This window comes from Apium graveolens, chromosome 4 (assembly GCF_009905375.1).
Source record: "Apium graveolens cultivar Ventura chromosome 4, ASM990537v1, whole genome shotgun sequence".
In the NCBI taxonomy this organism is placed as follows: domain Eukaryota; kingdom Viridiplantae; phylum Streptophyta; class Magnoliopsida; order Apiales; family Apiaceae; genus Apium; species Apium graveolens.
Window position 1 is genome coordinate 208390625 of NC_133650.1, and position 23105 is coordinate 208413729.

At 33.7% G+C, this 23105-nt stretch overlaps 1 protein-coding gene and 1 non-coding gene across 2 annotated transcripts; one reads left to right on the top strand and one right to left on the bottom strand.

Annotated features, from left to right (window-relative positions):
* Positions 1-14537: 14537 nt before the first annotated feature.
* On the top strand, positions 14538-17119 carry LOC141719332 (uncharacterized). Its single transcript, XM_074521704.1, has 6 exons — positions 14538-14702; positions 14785-15003; positions 15067-15299; positions 15684-15833; positions 15925-16198; positions 16802-17119. Exons 1-6 carry the CDS (start codon positions 14538-14540, stop codon positions 17117-17119), a joined length of 1359 nt encoding a protein of 452 aa, XP_074377805.1.
* A 5397-nt stretch (positions 17120-22516) lies between these two features.
* Positions 22517-22623, bottom strand: LOC141723191 (small nucleolar RNA R71). Its single transcript, XR_012576179.1, has one exon. It is a non-coding gene; the product is annotated as a small nucleolar RNA R71 (small nucleolar RNA).
* Positions 22624-23105: the final 482 nt, after the last annotated feature.

Sequence of the window (23105 nt, forward strand, 5' to 3'; positions counted from 1 at the left end):
TTAGAGAAAGGCCTTAGGAAATAATGGAGTTTTCTCAGTGATGCCTTTATCAAGGTTTTCTCTGGGAAAATTAGTAATTTTGATGCAATAACTTCATCTCTTGTTAATATGCTCTATATGCTGGTTTCTGATAGGTACTATAATTTTAGCAACTATGTTATGCTAGAATTGGGTACTAGGTTAGGTAACAAGGCTAATAGACCTCATAACATCTACTATGCTAGATTCTTAAGGTTATTGGCTAACCATGTTGCTGAAGGTTTGGTCATAAATAATGAGAGTAATAAACTCAAATGCTGGGCACAAGAGAAGAGGGTCCTTGCAGACCTTTTAAGGATTAACCTCAACAGTAAGGTGCCATTGGTATACTTACCAATCATGGATGCACCTCAGGTAAGTGAGGTAAATACTTCTTCAACTCCTACTACTTCCAATCCATCATTTCTTTGCCTTCAAGTGTGACCATGGAATCTGTGTTAATGCCCCAACAGGTTCCTACCAAGGCCACCAAACCTAAAGTTTCAAAATCCAAGTCAAAGAAAGCCACCTCTGTTGTCTCTCAAAAGACAACAGTTGTAACACCTACCATAAACCTTGAGGGGAGTGAACAGGGTGTTAGGGGTGAAGGGAGGGGTGAACATCAAGAAAACCCCCAGAATAAGGTAGGAGAGGTGAGTGGTACCCAAGCTAGCCAAGCCACAGTTTCTCAAAAGACTGTGGTGGTTGAAAAGGATTCAAACTCATCCCTAGTTGCATCCTCCCAAAAGGGTGCAACTATTGAAAATAGTCCCCAACCAGGGACACTAAACAAAAGAGGGAGGGACACTGAAGCCACACACTCACCTGTAAAAGCTTTCACAAGAAGAAAGAAGGTCAAAACCCTAGTTTTAACACAGGGTGCACACACTGCACAGATACAACCACATGTATCTATGCCTTCACAAATTCAGCTTGATGTGACTCCAACAAATATGGAGTCACAGCCCCATTCTCTCAAAATTGACACACACCAACCACCAAATTCTCCATCACCATCTCTGGATGCGGACATGATTTTCACATCAATTCCTGATTCTCCCTCTTTACAACTCAGGGAGGAGCCCCACTCAAATACTGGTGATCATCATCTTTTAGATGATTTGTTAGATCATCAGCCAATTCTTTCAGACTTAGTTGAAGAATCTGTGTCACCTAAATTAAAATCAATCCACACAGATTCAACAATTATGTCACTTTCAATTTCTACTTCTTTTCCTTCTTCAACGGATATCCCTCATCCGTTGACAAGTGGTTCTTATTCAACGGATATGCTTAACAACAATTATCCGTTGATACCATCAGTTTCAACTTTAACGGATATTCCTTATTCGTTGATGGTCTCTACACAAAAAACTGAATTAACTCCAAGTGTAGAAGACATGGTTACTGTACAATCACTTCTAGGGTTGAGGGAAGGGAGTAAAAACTTGAGTGAGAAGCTGGGTTGCTCCCAGGAAAAAGGAGAGCTTGAGAGTCTAAATATGCATGCTATTTCTTCCAGCATGGCAAAAGAAAGTGAGAGGAGTACCACCTTAGTAGGTAAAGGTGAGGGTGTGAGGAGTGTGAGCCAGGGGGAGCCCCTGATGCAAGAAAAGAGAGAAATTGAGAGAAAAACAGGTACAGGAGGTATAAGGGTGGATCCCGCCATTGCTAGTGAGTCAATGATTGTGGATGATGCTGAAAAGGAAAGACAATTTCAGCAACATTTTACAAAGCTGTAATTGATAACATTTCCTTGGATGCTGACACTTTTACTCATCCTGTGTCAGCCTATCAACTGTTGGCTACTCAGGGCAATGAGGAGGCAGCAAAGACTTTAAACCTGGTACATACTTCAGAATCTCTACAAAGGGATAAAGCCGCTGTCAATGTGATGCCTTCTACAGCTGGTGAGCCATCTGAGGAATTTGGAGTAAATTCTAATGATGATGACTCTGGTTCTTTTGATGGAAGCATGAACTTAGGGGGAGATGAAGGCCCAAGTTCTATTCCAGATTTACCTGAATGGGCATTGACAAAGGAGTCTACACCAGGGCATTTCAATGTATCCTTAGTCAAACAAGTCATGGCTATCCAAAAGGCAATTCAGGAAACTTCAAATGCTGGTACCAAGGCTATTCTTCAATCCCACTTAGATTCTCTACATCTCATGAAGCTACAACAATTAAGACAGAATCTAAGTGTGGATGAACTCAAGAAGGATATAGCTGACTTGAAGTCCTACAATACTGAGAAGCTGGATTCAATCATGCCCTTTGGTACCATGCAGGAACTGATGCTGAGACTGAGAAGAGAATCAGATGCTGAAAAGAAGATGGCCAAATGGAGGAAAGAATTCAAGTTATTGAAAACTCTATGGTCACCATTCTTCACAATCAACAGTCTCAGACTAGTCTTCTAATGCAACTAGCTAAAGCACAAGGCTTGACCCCTCTCCTTGATGATAACAAAAAGGGGGAGAATAAAGGGGAAGGGGAAGGGGAGCCATCTACACATATACAAATATCAAAAGTGTTAGTTCCAGCCATCACTACTTCTCCAACACTTCAAATCAAATGAAAGCTTGATGGAATTGATCTAATCCTGCTAGCAGCAGCTGAGATGAAGGTGAAAGAGCAAAGGAGAAGAATTGATGAAAGGATGCAACAAGTGTTTGGCTCTACAACTACAAAATCCTTATCTGTGAAACATAGCATAAACGTTGAGCCAATCATTATGGAGCACAAGCCAGTAAGGAGGAATAAGGTTGGGGAAACTTCTTTCAGGAACCTGAAGCCCATGGTACTCAAGCCAACCACTAGATTCAACAAGGACTCTACAAAGAATCCTTTAAGCTTTGCTCAACTAAAAGAAGTGGATTTTCCTCTTCCAAAGCCTGATGAAGACAAAGTTTTGGGTGGTAACATCATAAAGCACAAAGAGACCAAGGATGTAGTGGAAAGAATGCATATGGCTATCATCTATAGAGAGGGAAAGAGCATCTGTGTGATGCAAGGACATCCCAAATTCTCAATAGCCAAGAGAGAAGCGACCAAGAGGCTAAAGAAAGAAGCTAAAAAGCTGAAGGCTGACAAAAGAGCACAAGCAAAGCTTGAAAAACAGCTAAAGCCAAGTCAAATTGAAGAAAAGAAGAAGATTGAAGACAAGAGTGAAGGAGACAAGACTGAAAGCATAAATATGGATATGGGGAATATGGTTGGTGAAAGTGTGGAGGAAAGAAGTGAGGAAAGAAAGGAATGGCAGAAAGGGAACAGGAAGAAGGCCAATGCAAAAAGCAAGAGTGGAGATGACACCGAGGAAACCCAATCAAAATCTAAACCACTACCTTCTATTCCTAAACCTGTTGTGGCTTATCCTAGTATAAATATCCATGGTGAAATAATCATCCCTAAAGAGGAACTTATTGATTGGGACACCATCAAATTGCCTACCTTCTTAACTACCTCTCCACCACCAACGAAACTGAAAAGAAAATCCAAATCAACACTTCCTCTAACCTCAAGTAAATTCACTCAGAAATATAAACATAAGCCTAAGCCACAAGCCTCAAAGGATGATTATGTTCACATTTGTGACATAAAAGAATATACAGATATTGAACTCTACCTGGATGAGCTGGAGGAAGTAAGAGGAATAAATGCCTATGGACAGCTACCAGAAAGGCTAGTGTTCAAGTATAAAGGAAGTGTGGAAAAGACTTGGCCTCTTCAAAGAATTCTAAGTGAGGGCTATTCTACCTTGATTAGAGTCTACTCAGCTATCAAAAGGGATACTAGCTTTATCAGGACTGCCAAAATTGAGATTCTCAACAAGATTGCCAGCATAAGAAAAACTTGGTGGGAGTCAAATTCCTTGCCTAGAACATTACTCATCCCTGAGCATGGAATCATAATTCATAAATCACCTCATTGGTTGATGGAGTTCAGAGATAATAAAGGAGTCATAATATTTTTTAGACTTGAAGACCAACTTAAAATTGCCAGTAATGAAACTTTCAAGGACATGCAATCTAAGTTGGATATTAGTGAAGAATATGAAGCTGAATTCTACAGACAACTCCAACTCCAAGTAGAGGAAAATGAAAGGAGGCTAGGGAAGAAAATAAGGGAACAAAGGAAAAGAAAATGATTTGCTCAGACTAAAGAGGCACCCTTGGAAACACTGTAAATCTTCAACTCTATCTCAGTACATACACTTTTGCAGCACTTTTGAATTTCTACTTGGTTTTAACTCATATATTTTTTAAGTGTTTTGTTATCATCAAGTTAACCCTGAATTTATGCCTACAATTCTAGTAGACATAAATAGGGGAGATTGTTAGGAATATATGTATTAGTTTGATGATAAGTTAAACAAAACACTTAAGTAGAAATCTAGTATTTGTAGCCTCAACGGATAAGACCACTTTGGCTATCCGTTGATGGAGTAGCTTTACTTAGAAATAAGTTTAGTATTGTAGCACATTTCAGTCTCTGTATTTAAGTTATAATTCTTAGAAGTTGTGAAAAATTATAAGTCATGTTGACTACTAGTGGATATGCAAATAGGAGGGCTAATTGTAAATATTTCATGGCTTGTAATTTTGTATAAATGAAGTAGTATCAACTGATAGATTAAAGGCCTTCAACGGATGAGTAACAAAGCTTCAACGGATGTCTCTAAAGCTTCAATAGATAACATCCATCAACGGATGAGTGCATCAACGGATAAAGCTTCAACTATTAAAGCATCAACAGATGTCACTAAAGCATCAACGGATAAAGCTATCAACGGATGAAAGCTTCAACGGATGCTCAGTTCCATAACAATTGATAGTGACAATTCATAAGCTGACAGAGGCACATAGGTTGACAGAGACAATTGAAATGTGGTAGCCTCTTGGAGGAATAAAAAAAAAGCAGCATTTCCATTCTGGTACAAACAAGGAAGTATTCAAAGATTCACAGATTATCTTAGATTGCATTGGATAGAGAAATGAAGAAGAAACATGTGAAGAACTATTTTATAATTGTATTTTATCTTTGTCTTCACTTGTAAACTTGGTGATATATAAACCAGTTGCAGCTAGTAATTAGAAGTGAATTTTCCAGAGCTGTTTAGAAAAACATAGAGAGAAAATCATCTAGTCTGTACTAGGAAGCAGCTGTGAACAATTCTTTATATCACAGATTTTCTGAAATACACATCTCTGGTGGAACAACAAATCCACCAGAAAAGTTTTTAAAGCCTTTGTGTTCTTTACATTTGTGTCTTGAATATACATCTGTTTGCACTTGCTCAAAGCAATTCATACACATCTGTTCATCATACACTTTGCTTTTGAAACTGCTCAAAACTTGAAAAAGTTTTGAGATTTACATTCAACCCCCCTTCTGTAAATCTCATTGTTAGTTCCTTGGGAATAACAATAACCTTCATCAAATAAGTAAGCAACAACTATGGACATGGATGTAAACAAACCATGTGGACACATATATATTAGTAGAAACATTTACACAAAAGAGCGTAGCCTAAATAATAAAGTAGATATTATTATTTAGAAATAGCATATGGACAAACCTTATAATGTGAGAGTAAGAGGATAGCCACCTTAAATTGACGCCACCAAATTTTAAACATTATAAAATTATTTCTTCAAAAAAAAGATAATAAAATTAAAATATTTGTTTTCTCGACACAGTTTGATGTAAAAAAATTTAAAATTTCATAAATTACCTTAATTGTCAAAAGGTAAATATATACTATAGACAAATGAAAATTATATAGTTATATTCAAAAAAGCTGAATTTTTATATACAATTTAGTTCAATATTACTCGGCATCGCCTTACGGCGACACCTCGCACTTTAAACTTTGAAAATAAATGTAAATACTCTATAGAAGTTATTTTAAAATATGTTAATTGACAATCACTATATTATATTTGATGTATACATTTTGCAAAAGTAAAACATTAGTGCATTTAAATTATTTTGCAACGAAAATGTTTTATTAAAAATTCATTTTAATATTACTGATAGCCACCTTAAACTGACACTTCCAATTTTAAACATTATCAAATTAATTCTTCAAAAAAAAGTTAATAAAATTAAAATATTTCTTTTCTCGACACAGTTAGAAGTAAAAAATTTAAAATTACAAAAATTACATTAATTGTCAAAAGGTAAATATATACCATAGAAAAATGAAAATTGTATAGTTATATTCAAAATAGCTGAATTTTGATATACAATTTAGTTCAATATCACCCGGCGTCGCCTTACGGCAACACCTCGCACTTTAAACTTTGAAAAAATAAATGTAAATACCCTACATAAGTTATTTTAAAATATGTTAATTGACAACTATTATGTTATATTTGATGTATGCAATTTGCAAAAGTATACATTAGTGCATTAAATTTATTTTGCAACAATTTTTTTTATTAAAATTTCATTTTAATATTACTGATAGCCACCTTAAACTAAAACCTCCAATTTTAAATATTATAAAATTAATTCTTCGAAAAAAAGATAATAAAATTAAAATATTTCTTTTCTCGATACAGTTTGATGTAAAAAGTTTTAAAATTACATAAATTACATTAATTGTCAAAAGGTAAATATATACTATAGACAAATGAAAATTATATAGTTATATTCAAAATAGGTGAATTTTGGTATATAATTTAGTTCAATATCACTCAGTGTCGCACACCTCGCACTTTAAACTTTAGAAATAAATGTAAATACTCTACAAAAGTTATTTTAAAATATGTTAATTGACAACCACTATGTTATATTTGATGTATACAATTTGTATACAATTTGCAAAAGTAAAATATTAGTGCACTAAAATTATTTTGCAACAAAAACTTTTTTTTTTAATTTTTTTTAATATAATTTATAGCCACCTTAAACTGACTCTTCCAATTTTAAATATTAAAAAATTAATTCTTCAAAAAAAGATAATAAAATTAAAATATTTCTTTTTTCGACACAGTTTGATGTAAAAAAAATTAAAATTACAAAATTACATTAATTATCAAAAGGTATACATATATTATAGACAAATGAAAATTATATAGTTATATTCAAAATAGCTGAATTTGATATACAATTTAGTTCAATATCACTCGGCGTCGCCACCTCCCACTTTAAACTTTGAAAAAATAAATATAAATACTCTACATAACTTATTTTATAATACGTTAATTGACAATTATTATGTTATATTTGATGTATACAATTTGCAAAAGTATATATTAATGCATTAAAATTATTTTGCAACGTAAACTTTTTATTAAAATTCATTTCAATATTACTGATAGCCACCTTAAACTCACACCTCCAATTTTAAACATTATAAAATTAATTATTCAAAAAAAATAATAAAATCAAAATATTTATTTTCTCGACACAGTTTGTTATAAAAAAATTTAAAATTATATAAATTATATTAATTGTCAAAAGGTAAATATATACTATAGATAAATGAAAATTATATAGGTATATTCAAAATAGCTGAATTTTGATATATAGTTTAGTTCAATATTACTCGTGTCACCTTAGGGCGACACCTCACACTTTAAACTTTGAAAAAAAAATATAAATACTCTACATAAGTTATTTTAAAATATATTAATTGACAGCCCCTATATTATATTTGATGTATACAATTTACAAAAGTAAGCATTAGTGTATTAAAATTATTTTTCTAACGGAAATTTTTTATTAAAAATTCATTTTAATATTATTGATATCCACCTTACATTGACACCTCCTATTTTAAGCATTATAAAATTAATTCTTGGAAAAAATATTATAAAATTAAAATATTTCTTTTCTCGACATAACTTGCTGTAAAAAAAATAAAATTACATAAAATATAACAATAATTTTGAAATATAGATAAATATAATTCTTCGAAAATGTAAACTGTGTATGCATATATTTTGAAATGCATAAAAATATCACATAAATATCACAATATCTCTTTTTTAAAATTTTGGAGATTTTCATTAATTCATTCAATATTTGAGATTTTAATATCAAAAGATTATTGACCTTAAAAAAATTATTACATAAGGTTACATAATTTATCCAAATTTTTCATAGTTTAATATTACACTTTTATCTTCATAATATTTTTTTACATAATTTGAATGAACTTAATAATTTAATTAGTTAATTACAATAAAAAGTATGCATATAAACTAAATTTATTATTTATATACTCTGATACTTTTTAATATGATTTTTTCAATAAAATTTAAAATGAATAAACTTGTACTAAATTTATTATTTATATACTACCCAATTTTTGTAACTATAAAACGTATATTTTTTTTATAAGGTCAATTGATATATTAAAATAGAACACATCAAGTCCTTATAGTTCAAACCTGACGAAGAGGACATTAATATAATTGTTAAACATAACATGCATTCTTACATACTCTTGGACCAAATATACTAAAAAAGAACCCACTGACTATTTACTTTACTATTACAATCTTACATTACTTAACTTGGACATAATTTAGAAAATTGAAGTTCACTAAGCAACATGCTATAAATTAGAAAAAATCAACGACGCTAACACTGAAATATGACATTACAGTTAAACTTCAATTCATTCCTCTAGCATTAGCTTCCTCCGTCATTTCCAATTGCAGCAACACTTCTTTGCATGATACATGATACAAGGTGCAATATCAATGTAATTTAATAGTACTAACTGCAGCAGTCCTAGTATTTTCCTCCTTTTTAGTTGGAGAAATAATAACAGCTACAAGAGCAAAATCACTTTTTCAAAGTTGCATTCAGTTATCATATCAGAAGAAAAATTGCATACCTTGATTTAAGATAATGTTTTTTTTACCATATGTATGGATTTGGTGATCGAATGTTTCATGAGGTGCGACTCCCTGTTGTCAGTCCATAATTTGAAGCAAAGTCCATTAAAAACATAATAAAAGAAAGAGAAGATACTCAAGTAAATGAAAACTTCTCAGATAATTATATCTTTCTTTTAAGTTTATATGAGAAACATGACATATAGTTTGGTGCGAGTGGGATGTCTTGCTGCTAGAACATGGTGATTCTGAAGTGTAAGCCTGATGTGCACATGCCCGAGCCTGGATTCTGGCCGTCGCTTGCATCACTTGGAGCATATGTGTACTCTGCTTTCTCACAATGCGGCCTCTTACCCGCGCTTGGAGTTTCACCAATGCTTTTAGTGCCTTTCATGCCCTTCTTGCCTAGAGTACAACCGCGGACAAACTCATAATCAGCATATAGGACTCATCACTAACCAACACAAGAACACCAACCATATGAAAAGTAAAAATTATTGAATTAATTATGTTATTTTTTAGGCATTGGTAGATTATAGGAAATGTTGCAAGAGGGATTAAGTTTGTTGTACATCATGTTCAAACATCAAAAAGTTTGCATACAATCACATAAATAGATTAAACTATATATTTTTCATCACGACTAGTGGATGTATGAGATCATTACATAATCTTTGATCAAGAAGTGCAAATTACTGCAAAAGTAAGATACGGTTTCAAGACCAAACTGCTAAGGCGTCAACAAAATGTTAAGGCAAAAATAGAAGTGAATTGATAAAATAACAGAAGGCATGCACATAAATTATTATGCAGCCAGTCACCATGTCCGCATGATACAATATTATTAATTTAACAATCCATATTTACATTATTTACATGTATTTGCATTATGTACTTCGAGTGGAATATCTGGATACTTTGGTTATTAGCCATGAAACTAATTTATTAACAATTGTTATCGTAAAACAGTTCAAGTACAATAGTAGAAATTTCCTAGCTGATGGTATTGAATTTTTAATAAACAGAGTTGAAAGTATCTTACCTGATGAAAACTCTTCCAAGAGCTCTGTAACATGGCCTCAAAGGAAGTGAAGCATCAGGAGCAGTGGTTTCTTTCACATTAAAAAATTTGATGTTAGACAGAATCATCTTATATTAGTATATAACATTGGTACGCACCATTAGTGTACAAACTGTATGTTAAAACAAAATAATGTGCGGATTATACAGCTAACATATATACTGATTCACGACATTATAACCACTCTTGCATGATTAATCAACTCATCATCCCAAGCTGCACAAATAAAAAATAAACATATAAAATCAATATGTTCAGAAGTATAACTTTGAATTTTCTGTAAGACTAAAAGTACAAAGCAAGTTATTTTGAAATCAAAATATATTGTAAGATTGAAAATTATAGATCACGTGATGATATAATGTCTGGTTAAATTTTGTTGAGAAGCTTACAGGATTGTGGTAAAAACCTGTAATAAAATTTCTAAATGTACCAAAGCATTTAACCTGCAATAAATTTCAACAAAATTAAAAGCCTCAAATTTATTTCGTCAAACCTGATTTGAGCATTTAGTCAAACACGTAACATGTGAAATCTCAAGACTCAAATAAAAAGCCTCAAAATAAAAGATTCAAGAACTCTAGTAAACAGATAATAAAAACAAACTCATCTTATCCAAGGATCATACAAAAGATAGTAAACAGTAATCTTACAATTAAAACGTCACAGATAACTCTAGTCTTGAAATGAAATCTCCTTTGATATCCTTTCTCGTTTATTCTGTAGAGTGAAACATACAAAGAAAGTCAAATATTTTTTTTAAAACATAACAAACAAATAATGGATTTGCAGATAAATGTGTACAAACATGTATTAATAAATTGCAGGAAGAGGAAGAAATATAAAAACAAAAACAAAAAAATAAATAAATAAGAGTTACATGTTTGAAATTTGAAATCAAACAATTGGCGTACAAATAGTTAGTCTACAAACCCGTATGTAAAATTAAAATTTAGTAATTCTTGGAGTTGTTAATCACACACATTCATCAATCTGCAAAAGTCAATCCAGAAATTTAAAAAAACATATAATTGGTATAATAAAAACACATACCTCCGTTCACAATTTTGTAAACACTGTTTCACAATTTATCAACATATCAATCTCTTGTGCAAACCAAAACAAATCTAACTAAAGAATATCTATATAAACATTTAAAATCAATACATTTAGCCAATAATTAGATCACAAAAAAGAGAGATTATGGAGACAAAGAAAAAGAAAACCTTAAACTATAACAATCAGCAAATTTGTTCTATGCATTTTATCAAACACACAATGACATTTATATTAATTATATAGCAATTTTACAAATATCTCATATGCATCTAAAGAAAGTTACCTCAAAATCAATAGGAATTACAACATTAACACAAGTCTCTTATATGCATCAATTTAAAGACATATATGCAGTTATTAACCTTCGATTTTGCTGAGAACTTTCACATCTTCTGCAAGATACACGTTTTCGGCTACAAATCTGAAAAATTCACCATTTTAAAACTTGTTAGTTCAAAATATTTAAAATCATATACAACAAAACTAAGTTATACCAAAGTAACAATAATAAATTAAAATAAAAGAGAATAAACACAAGAAGTAACAAAAAAATCAAAAAAAATGGGGTACATAAAAATGGGAGAGAGAAAACTTAATTTAAGATAGCACTCCTTATATAGGAAAAAGGGTCTCAAGTAGCCTCAGCTACCGAGAAGTGCAACTTTGCAACATTGTTCTTTAGAAAACTACGAATACAAATCAACTTTACTAACCGTGTAAAGAGAGAATACGAATTTCACCTTCTTTACCATGCTTTTTTTTCCTTTATCGTGATGTTTGACATGGTATCTCCATTGTGATAGCATAATTAGAAAACAAACTGCAAATCAATATATAATTTCAAAATTATAAGTACCAACGGCGGATGTGAACAAAAACATGAGGACAAACATATATTAGCATAAAATTTAGACAAAAACATACAATTTGTATAATAAAAACACATACCTCCGTTCACGATTTAAAACAATTAAATTCACAAAATTTATTGCACAAAATACATATCTACTCTAAAATACATACAAACACTTAAAACAAATACAAAGAGTTGAAATTAAGAATTTTAATCAAACAGTTGGTCTACGAACCTTTTGTAAGATTAAAAGTGAGAATTCTTGTGATTACTTTTTATCTCGCATTCATCATCGTGTAAAACATGAAAATCAAACGAAACCCGATGAGAATTTGCATGTAACCTGCAAAAAAGAGAGAGATGAATGAGATTCTGAGATTTGAAAGTTGTGTGAAGAAAACTAATTGATTATACGTGTATTTGAATTTGTGTATGTGTATATATCAAATTATATATAGTTTTGCTTATTAATAAAAAATATAGATTATTGTATATATATATATATATATATTTTTAGTTTTTATACTCATCGGCATATGCTAAGATTTAGTGTGTTTGATAAAGTGTGATAAAATATTAGTGAAGAGCTTATTAATAATAATGAACCCGGCGTACACAAAAATCTACCCCAGTATACATACTAGACAAATCATATTATATATTCATAAAAACAATATTTTTCTCTCCACATTATTTTTATCTGAATTCTACTTACATTTAATAACAAAAAAATCAACAATAATATAAAGAACATTATTGAAAAAAATACATATTAAGTCATCAAGATCTATGAGCTCATATCAATATTACATATTATATTTAGAATAAATATAAGACTCTGGAGACATGCTTTTAGTTACCAAAAAGACTAGCTCATCAAGTGTTGTTACCGGAAATATTAAGTACTACTTGTATTGTTTGTATTTATTATTTGTATTTATGCGTATCATGGAATCAACCAAAATTTTAAATCTATATGTTAGAAATTAATGGAAAAAGGACAAAAAGATAAATTTTAGCAACAATCGATTGTACAAATTGTTACATAACATTCTTGTATATATAATACCTCCCTTTAATTTGTTTTCCCACTCATAATATATCTTTTTAATGATATATTAATTAATTTATATTAAACTATAATAAGCAAAATATGATAATACTTATATTTTTAAAAATGATATATTAAATAATTTATACTAAACTATAATAAGTAAAATATGATATAATTATTGGTACTTTAGCTAGACCGTATAAAAATAACAACTCTTAAATCTTTATGAAATAAAATGAGCCCGTTATATCTCCGCTAAAGAATTTTTTTTATTTAGACTTTCTACCAAAAATTCAAGGTTAGAATACTCACAAAAACATTACTAAAACTATTACTCATTTAAACTATTCTACTGATATCAAAATTTAAAATTTATATTATGTCATGTTTAATAAAGCTATTCTAACAAAAACACGTGATTCGTATCATCTCAACAATAATATTAAAATTCAGATTAGAATCTCTTAAAGATACAACTAAAATTTAGTTTGATTTCGAAAAATATTATTAAAATTTAGAATAATATTATATTACTAAGATTACAATCTCCTAAACATACAATTTTTACCCATATTTAAACATTTATTAAATTAAAAATTAAATTTTTTATATAAAAGTTGTTATAATGTTAAAAAAAATTGTTTGCATATCACACAAATTTTAATTTAATATTTATAATATAACTAATAATAGTGTGTCAGCATGTTATCTCAAACTTATTTTATTTATTACGTATGTTTAAAAATTGTATCACTATTTAATTGTGTATGTTTTAGAAACGCATTATTATATGTAGTTTTGGCACATATGTATTAACAAATATATTTAGCTCTTTTGGCGCATTGTAGGAACTGGGTTCTAGTGCGTAATCATCCATGGCATGCTCGGCATACGCGTGGTGCCGTGTGGTACATTAATTTATTGATGATTTGTAATTGTGTGATGGCTCTTCCTTGTGTAAAATTAAAGTGGGGTGAGATTGCAAAATCGAATCGATTCGTGATAATCATGGTTATATATAACAGAATTCGGAATTAACATTTGTGATTTTATCCATAATTTTTAAAATGTCGAATAATTTATAAGTGATTTATTGAAAATGGCAAATATATTTTAATTTTTTTTTGTTAATTTTTAAAAAATTTGACGAAGTTTAGAATACTAATTATTAAGAAATAGATGCGGAGGGCTTCACTCATGTTTCGAACAAAAAGAAGAGTTTGAGGCTGGCAGGTAAGCCAACGCCTCTACCCCGTTTACAATAAATTTTTTCTCATGAAATGTTAGGGGGCTTAATAAAAGTCCTCATCAAAGAGAGCTTATCAACTATATTGCCATGAACAAATTAAGGTCTATGGGAATTCTAGAAACAAAAGTAAAAAAAAAATGCAATGGTTATTTCAAAATGCATAAATATAACATGGTCCTCGTTATTTAATTATGATTATCATTATAATGGAAGAGTGTGAATTGGTTGGGATCCCTTCCTCTGGTCTATTAGTGCCATATCCAAGTCTGCGCAACACGTAACTTGTCTAGCTACTTTTACTGAAAAGTAACACACCGTCATGAATACTTTTGTGTATGCTTATAATGAAGCTGTTGACCGAGTGATATGCAAGCTTTTAAAGACTGTCTTATTGCTGCTGGTATCTATCAAATTAGAACAGCCGGAGAAGTATTTGCTTGGACAAATAAGAGGCCTTTAAGTCCGATCCTTAAACGTCTTGATAGAGCTGTGGTCAACGGTGTTTGGCTGTCTATCTACACTGAAAGTCAAGTTTTTGTTAAAAATAGAGGGGTTATGGATTACAAACCGTTAATTTTGAGTATTCATATGGACATTGAGTCCTTTTTGTAAGGCATTCCAATTCTTTAACCATATGTTGTATCTTCCGGATTTCCCTGATGTTATTGCCAAGGTATGGAGTCAGCCCCTTTATGGAGAACCCATGGCCATCTTATACAGGAAGCTCAAACTGGTTCGACTTGCTTTTAGTGATTTGAATAGAAAACATGGTAACCTTCATTTCAGTGTCAACAAGGCTCGTGTTGAGCTAGCTGTCATCCAAGATAGGATGGTCAATAATCCTAACTAGGACTTATCGACACAAGAAACTGTGCTTATTGAAAATTTGAAAAAGGCTTTGCTTCAAGAAGAGAAGTTGCGTATGCAAAAATCTAGAGTGCGGTGGTTGGATAAAGGCGATGGAAACAACAGATTTTTCTTTAACCAATGCAAGGAAACTTGGAATTACAGTAAGGTTCAATCCATCCAGGACTCTCAGGGTAATCTTGTTCGTGGACAAAGACAATGTGCAGGGGTGGTTGTTGAGTACTTCAAACGGTTTCTGGGTACTGAAACTATCTCAGGCAGGTAACCTTTTTGATTGGAAGAACTTCAATGTCCCGTAAGTACTGAAGAGCAAGCTCAGAGTCTGTGTCGACTAGTAACTAATGATTTAATTCATGGCACTTTAAAGAAAATAAAGAAGAATAAGGCACCTGGGCCTGATGGGTTCAATGTTGAATTCTTTCTGGCAACTTGGGATATTTGTGGTCCTTTGTTTTATGAATCAATGTAGTCACTCTTCTTGTACAACAACATGCATCGAGGTGTTAATGCTACTAATATAACTCTTATTCCCAAAGTCTTAACGCCCTCTACTACGAAAGATTTCAGGCCTATTTTCTTATGCACCATTGCTTATAAATGCATCTCTAAAATCATTGCTTTACGGTTAAAAACTGTTCTTCCTAGTATCATTGATATTGCACAGTCGGTTTTCATACCGGGTAGACATATCTCTGATAACATTTTGCTGGCTCAAGAACTTTTTCATGGATATGGTAGAGAAACATGTGCTACTCATGCTGTTAAAGTGGACCTTTACAAAGCTTTCGATTCTCTGTATTGGGACTTCATTATTACAGTTTTACTAGAAAATGAATTTTCCTACTCAATTCATTGAATGGATCAGGATGTGCATTTGTACCACTAGGTTCTCTGTTACACTAAATGGCATAACTCATGGTTATTTTGCTGGAGCTAAGGGTATACGTCAGGGTGACCCTATGTCACCATATATTTTTGCTTTATGCATGAATGTGCTTTCTTGCATGCTTAAAGTTAAGCCTCAAGGATATAAACATCACTGGCGTTGTAGGGATTTGGATTTGTCACACCTATTCTTCGCAGATGACGTCTTATTTTTCTCTCGTGGTGACCAACTCTCAATCACCTACATCATGAGTTGCATCTCTAAATTCTCAGAGGTAAGTGGTTTAACCCCAATTATCCAAAAGAGTAAGAGTTTCTTTTGTAAATGCTCTACTAATTTTATTGATTGGTTTGATGATGAGTTTGGTATCCCGAAAAGTCAGCTTCCTATTCGCTTTTTGGGTGTCCCACTAATTTCTTCTCAGCTTAACATCAATAACTGTATGCCCATGATCGAGAAAATAAGAAGTAGAATCAATATATGGACCTCTCTGTTGCTATCATTTGTAGGTTGGGTTTAGTTAATTAAAGCAGCTTTATGCCCCATTCAAGCTTTTTGATCTAATCATTTTCTTTTACCGAATGCTGTGCACGAGGAAGTTCAGTCTTTGCTCACCAAATTTCTGTGTAGGGGTAATATCAACGACAAAGGTGGTGCCAAAGTTAGTTGGAACACTATCTGTTTTCCAAGGAAGGAAGGTGGTCTGGGGATCAAGAATTCATTGAAATGGAACCGTGCCCAAATCCTATCTCATTTACTCAAAGTCATCTCTAAGGATCCTAGTTTATGAATTTCATGGGTAAATGCCACTATTCCGAAAAATAAGCACTTCTAGACTTTAAAGATGCCTATTGATTGTTCTTGGATTTGGAAAAAGGTCCTTCATCTTCGGGTTGTGGCTCTTCAATATATAGCATACAGGGTTGGCAATGGTGAGAGCATTTCCCTTTGGTTTGACCTATGGTGGAGGCGCACTTGTCTTGCGCAACATATGCATTCCCCTGTTATAAGACAGTATGTCCTTGAGGTGGATGCTAAAGTTAGTAAACTCATTAACACCGGGACGTGGTGCCTTCCTAGCCCAAATCAAAGACATCGCCATGTTGACACAACTCTTCTTCACTGGTTAGCAACATTTAATTATCCTACTTTTGATCTCAATTCTTCAAATGCAATTCTTTGTGATGGGTTATAATTGAGAAAAGTTAAACCTTGGCACATCTGGGAAAGTACGCGACATCGAGGGCCTGATGTTCCTTGGTCTAAAGCAGTCTAGCACAAGCTTAAAATTATTCGATATGGTCATCATAGTTGGCTAATATATCATAGAAGGCTGCTAACTTTGGCCTGTATGGCGCGGTTTGGTATGATAGTTTCACAGTAGTGTTATTTATGTATTGCTGGTAGAGAAACTAACTTACATCTCTTCATTCACTGCACTTATAGTAGCTATATAATCTCCAAGATCAGATCGAGGTTGGGAATTTTTGCTACTGGTAACACATGGCTTCAGCTCATTCAGGACATACTGGACATTACGAATTGTACAAAATGAAGCATTACTTTACTTACGGTCCAAGTTTTCACTTACTTCATTTGGCGTGAGAGAAATTATCGTAGAAACAACAAAGGCATTCTCACTCCTACCAGTTTCTTTGATGGAATTCTCATAGATGTTAGAGCTAAGGTGCAAAACACTGATTGGATTTCCATACTAAATAATAGGCCTGACTTATTCATAGTTAGTTAGTGGTTTTTGTGTTTGTTGGTTGGGGTGTTCCTTCCTTTTGCTTTCTATGCTCAATCTACTGTTACATATTATGGTTAAATAGGTCTCTCTATGGTCTTCATAGAGCCAGGGTTTAACCCTTTGTATATTCTCTGTTTCTAATATATATACAATTTAGTAAAAAAAATATAATTATTATTGGTAAAGAAATTATAATGTAATTTTATCTCAAATTTTAAGGTAAATTATTATTTCAATTGTATTGTATTATTATTTGTACAAACAAATGTGGTCCGCTTAATATTGTATTTTCTTTAACCATTTAAAAAAAAGACCAATACTAGTAAATAAGCCAAACGATGACACATTCACGAAGAGATAAACTATGAGAAATAAGACCGTTGAATATAAACAATGACAATAAGGACCAATACCTAGGAAAATTAATGATAGGCCATAATACAATTAAACCCAAAAAGTACCATAAAAGCCCAATAGAAGGAGACCCCATGCCCAATCGGAAGTGGCCTCCGAACACGTGACACCCGCTCAGAATAATGAAAGTCTTATAATGTCCAAAATAGCATGACAATATCTCAGGCGTCTATGTATCAAGACCTCAGGCTATCTCAACAACCAGGGACAACTAGGCTCAATTCCCCATCAGGAACGTCCAAGTGTGCACCAACCAAGAATCATCAACGACCAAGATGAAAAGGTACAAACCCCCAAAACCCTAAACTGGGAGCCTATAGAAGGCCCCAAGAAAGGGGTTTTGGGGGTTACTTCTTCTACTGTCTCTTACATATACATGCACACAATATATATATATATATATATATATTCAAATAATACATGTTCCACCCTTCTTCTTTACAAAACCCTTTTCTCATTCTTACACCGGAGGTGCCACGGGGACGCCACCCTCCTTCGATTCCGTTTTGTAAAAACCCCACCTATATCTTAACCACTCATACCCATGTTTCCATTCAAATGGAAGCCGAGTCTGGATAGGAAAGGGAGAGGAAGCCCAAGAAGAAAGGGTGTGATCATTGGTGCCAAAAGGAGGAGTCGAACCTCCATTCAGTGGTGTTGTTGATTTCAACCTCATTACTCTGCCCAAGAGACCAAAATCTCATACCTTAGTAAGATTAATCTTTGATTTTCTCAGATCTACTTTGTTTACCATTCATATTTTTAAGGCATTATTAGTATTGTGCTTTTGGTATTTTGATTATTTGTTTTGAGTGTAATGACTACATGAAAAAGCAAAGTCACCATCTCCGGACCAGCTCCAATCGCCACCGTCCTACCTAGGGATGAAGATATTTAGGAGATTAAAGAAGGGCTCCCCATGAATTGTACTTTATCTCAAGCCCTCCAACCAGGAGATAAAAGATTTACTATTGAAAAGGCAAGTCATAAATATGCTGAAACCTCTGTAAAACTTTAGGAGAACATGACCCTGGAGTAAATCCAAGCTGCCATGAGCTTGTGGAGAGAGAAAAACCATCTAGAACCAGAAAATCATCCCGAAGATCAAGAAGAGCACTCTGGGGAAACCCATGGCTTGGTCCTGGATCGAATTTCCAAGAACATGAAAAGGCCAACTGATGATGCCCGGGAAGAGATTCGAAGGGCAACACTCCGAGACCGAATCCGGAGAGAAGAGGAGGCTAAAGCTAAGGTGGTAATAGAGAAAAGAATCCAAGAAGAAGAGGAAAAATTGAAGAGAAAAGCCTACAGTATTCATGTCTCTTCAGACTCCGAACCTTAAAAAAAATTAAAGCAGGAGCAGATGGCCTCTTCAGACTCCCAACCTTAAAAAAAATCAAAACAGAAGCAGATGGCCCGACCCCTACGTGATTTAAATAGAAAAGTTGAAGGTGATATGGAAGTAGGGGCGGCATCCACCCTTTTGACTAGAACGCTGGAATCCACTCCCCGGGAATCCGTACTCAAACACTTTAACTTTGACTCCTTTGACGGACTGGCCGACCCTGAAGAGCATCTTAACTATTTCGAGCAAATCTCAAATATTTATGACTATAGTGACCTTACAAGGTGCCGCTTCTTCGCGTCAACACTAAAGGGTGGAGCTCAAAAATGGTTTAGCAGAATTCCATCCCGGAGTGTTGATTTATAGAAAGACTTCCAAGAGATCTTCCTAAAAAAATTCCGAGCTAATTTCTTGAATGAACTATATATGTGACATTTAGAAAAAAATCAACAGGAAAGCAAAAATTCGTTGCACGAGTTCATGAAGAGATTCCAATAAGCTACCAATTAACTCTCCAACCTGAAAAAGAGGCCGTAAACATCTTCCGGAGAAACTTGCACCCAATATCATGTGAAGGATATGTCAAAGACTTAATCCATAGAGAACCTTAAATTCTTGCCTCGGCATATGCCCTGGCCTCAAAATTCATAAAGGAGAATGATTTTCCTCAAGTCCATGAAGAGGAATAGAAGGATCAATGACAATGATGAGTCCCCGAAAATGCATTCATCCTATAGAAGAGACAAAATGTTCAAAGTTGACAGATAATCCAACTACATTCTACACTTCCAGGGAACCCCAACCCGAACTGGTTACACAGGACCAGAGAATAATGATAGAAAGCCAAGAACCAAGAGAGAGATCAAGCTAGAGCCCTAATGGACACCCCTCAATAGGTCCCGGGTTGATATCTTTAGAGAATTTAAAGGAAAGCCCTTTTACTACCCCCCAAAACTTCTTCTCGCACTGTTGAGTGGCATTTATGACACTTTATAACGCCCCGTAAAGCTTTGAATTGATGATTTGTACTTGAGTTGTTAGTGTTTTTAACGTGTTTTTGTAGTGTTTTTGCATTTCAGGCATTTATCAGGAATACAAGTGAATTAGCATTATTTTGATGCTAATTTGGTGCTAGGATGGTGTCTAGAATAAAAGCTCGTGGAAAGACCAGCTCAAACCAACAAGAAAAGAAGAAGTCAGAAATTTTTCCAGAGAGACGGCGCACCTGCGCTGTAGTAGCGTGCGACCGCGCCCAAAGAGCAGAATGTCAGCGCGCCCGCGCTGGTGAAGCGCGCGACCGCACTAGGTCGGGAAAATTAAATCCCGTTTCTTCTGAAATTTTGATCCGTTGGACTTCTACTCTGCATGGGCTGCTATATATACAGAACTTATGTTCATTTTTCATAATAAAACATACCAGAGCTTAAGGAGAAGGCGTAAGAAGACCGTATAGCACAATTTTAACCAAGGCGAAGAAGATCTAGATTATTCTTGTGATTCTTTATTTTAAGTTATAACTTTGGATGCTAGTTTTCTTATTCATGAACCTATACTCTTGTTTCGTACTTGGTTTATTATTTTTCAGTATAAAGACTACATTTATTATACCATGCTTTCCTCAGAACCCACGTTGATGATGAGTCCGATTATGGGCTAATCGTTATCGTGGCGTTCTAACGGATATATTTATGGATTTCTTTAGTTAATTTATTTCGATGCATTAGTGTATGTTGATTGTATGATAACCTAGTATTGGTTGTGCTTATTCGTCTTATGAGCGTCGTGAACTTATAAGATAGTGTGTTAATCTTTAATGAAGCGGAAGTGAATTTAAAGGTTTAGAACTTGCCATGCTAGCATAGGTTCATGTATTTTTGTTATGCATGATTCGTAGGTAATTTTAACCATCTTACTTGCCCTATGTAATCACGATAGATAACTTGTGCATTAAACCATTATGTTGTCAAATTCTATAGATATATAGGGTCTCAATATATTTGGTGTTTATTCAGCTTCTATCTCTTTTGTGGATGTCTGGCAGTATGGTATTCGTACAACGAAAGTTTGCGTTTATCAGTTTCGTATTATCTGATTAGTATCATCACCATTACATGCTAAGTTAAGAATGAAAAGGCTATTGAATGAAGTATTTAATGAAGTTAGAATCTCATGTTTGTGTCATATAGTATTCAACTCTCTTTAATCTCTTAGTTAATGTTCTTTAGTATAATCTCTTAGTTAATTGTACTATAAATAACCTCAATTTGTTATTTGTCTTAACATTGGATAATAACCATACTAGTGTTGCATAGATACATTAATTGAAATTAACCTAAACCAGTCCCTGTGAGAACGAACTAGAATTTATTCTATATTACTTGCGATTACGTATACTTGCGTGAATATTAGCGCGTGTTCTAGCCCTAACAAGTTTTTGGCGCCGCTGCCATTGGGGATTTCAGTGTTAATTTTTAGTTTATGTGTTTGTCATCATTGGTCGTTAAAGTTTAGTGACTCGGACATTGTTACTTACTTATTTCCTTGACGTGTTTCAGGTAATCTAGTGAGCGTGTATGCATACGCGTTCTCGGTCTCGTTAGAGAACACTGGATCAAGCTGAGGAAGAAATTGTAGTAGAAGAGAAAGTTGATGAAGAGATCTGAGTTGAGAAAGAAGAAGAGGTTCTTATTGCAATGGGAGAGCCAGAAGCAAATCCAAAGTCTTTGATGGACCACTCTCAATCGAAGATCAATGATATTCAGTCTAGCATTGTTCGACCAGCCATCTCGGCTAATACCTTTGAGATCAAGTCAAGCACGATTCAGATGATACATAACTCAGTTCAGTTTGGGGGTTCTCCGAGAGAAGACCCCAACATGCACATCAGAGATTTTATCGAGATCTGCGACACTTTCAAGTACAATGGAGTTTCTGAAGATGCTATTAAGTTGAGGCATTTCCCATTCTCTCAGCAGGATAAAGCAAAGTGCTGGTTACATTCTCTACCACCAGGGTCCATCACCAAATGGGAGGATCTTTCTCAAATGTTCTTAATTAAATTCTTTCCTATGGCGAAGACTGCTGCAATCAGAAACGCACTTACTCAGTTTGCTCAGCAATCTGGAGAATCTTTATGTAAGGCTTGGGATCATTATAAGGAGATGCTTAGGAAGTGCCCTCATCATGGGATGCCTGACTGAATGATCATTAACTATTTCTATAATGGTTTGGGTGCTACTTCTAGACCATGCTTGATGCAGCATCAGGAGGAGCCTTGTTGGGTAAAAGCTATGATGAAGCTTATGAATTGATTGAACTGATGGATGCTAATGAATATCAGAATTCTACTCAGAGACTAGCTCAGGGCGAGGTAGCAGAAATTTTGGATTTAGATACAGCTATGGCTATAGCTGCTCAGCTTAAGGCTTTGACGACGAAGGTGGATTCTTTGGATAATTATGGAGTTAATCAGATCACTAGTGTCTGTGAGCTTTGTGCTAGTGCCCATGATAAGGAGCAGTGTGCTATTTCTAGTGAATCATCTCAGTTTGTGAGCAACTTTCAGAGGTCGCATGTAACACCCCCAAATCCGGGGTCGGAGATTCGGGTTGTCACGAGTTTCATATCCTTTAACAACACTTAATCTTAACAATCAACCAATTACTGCGTACT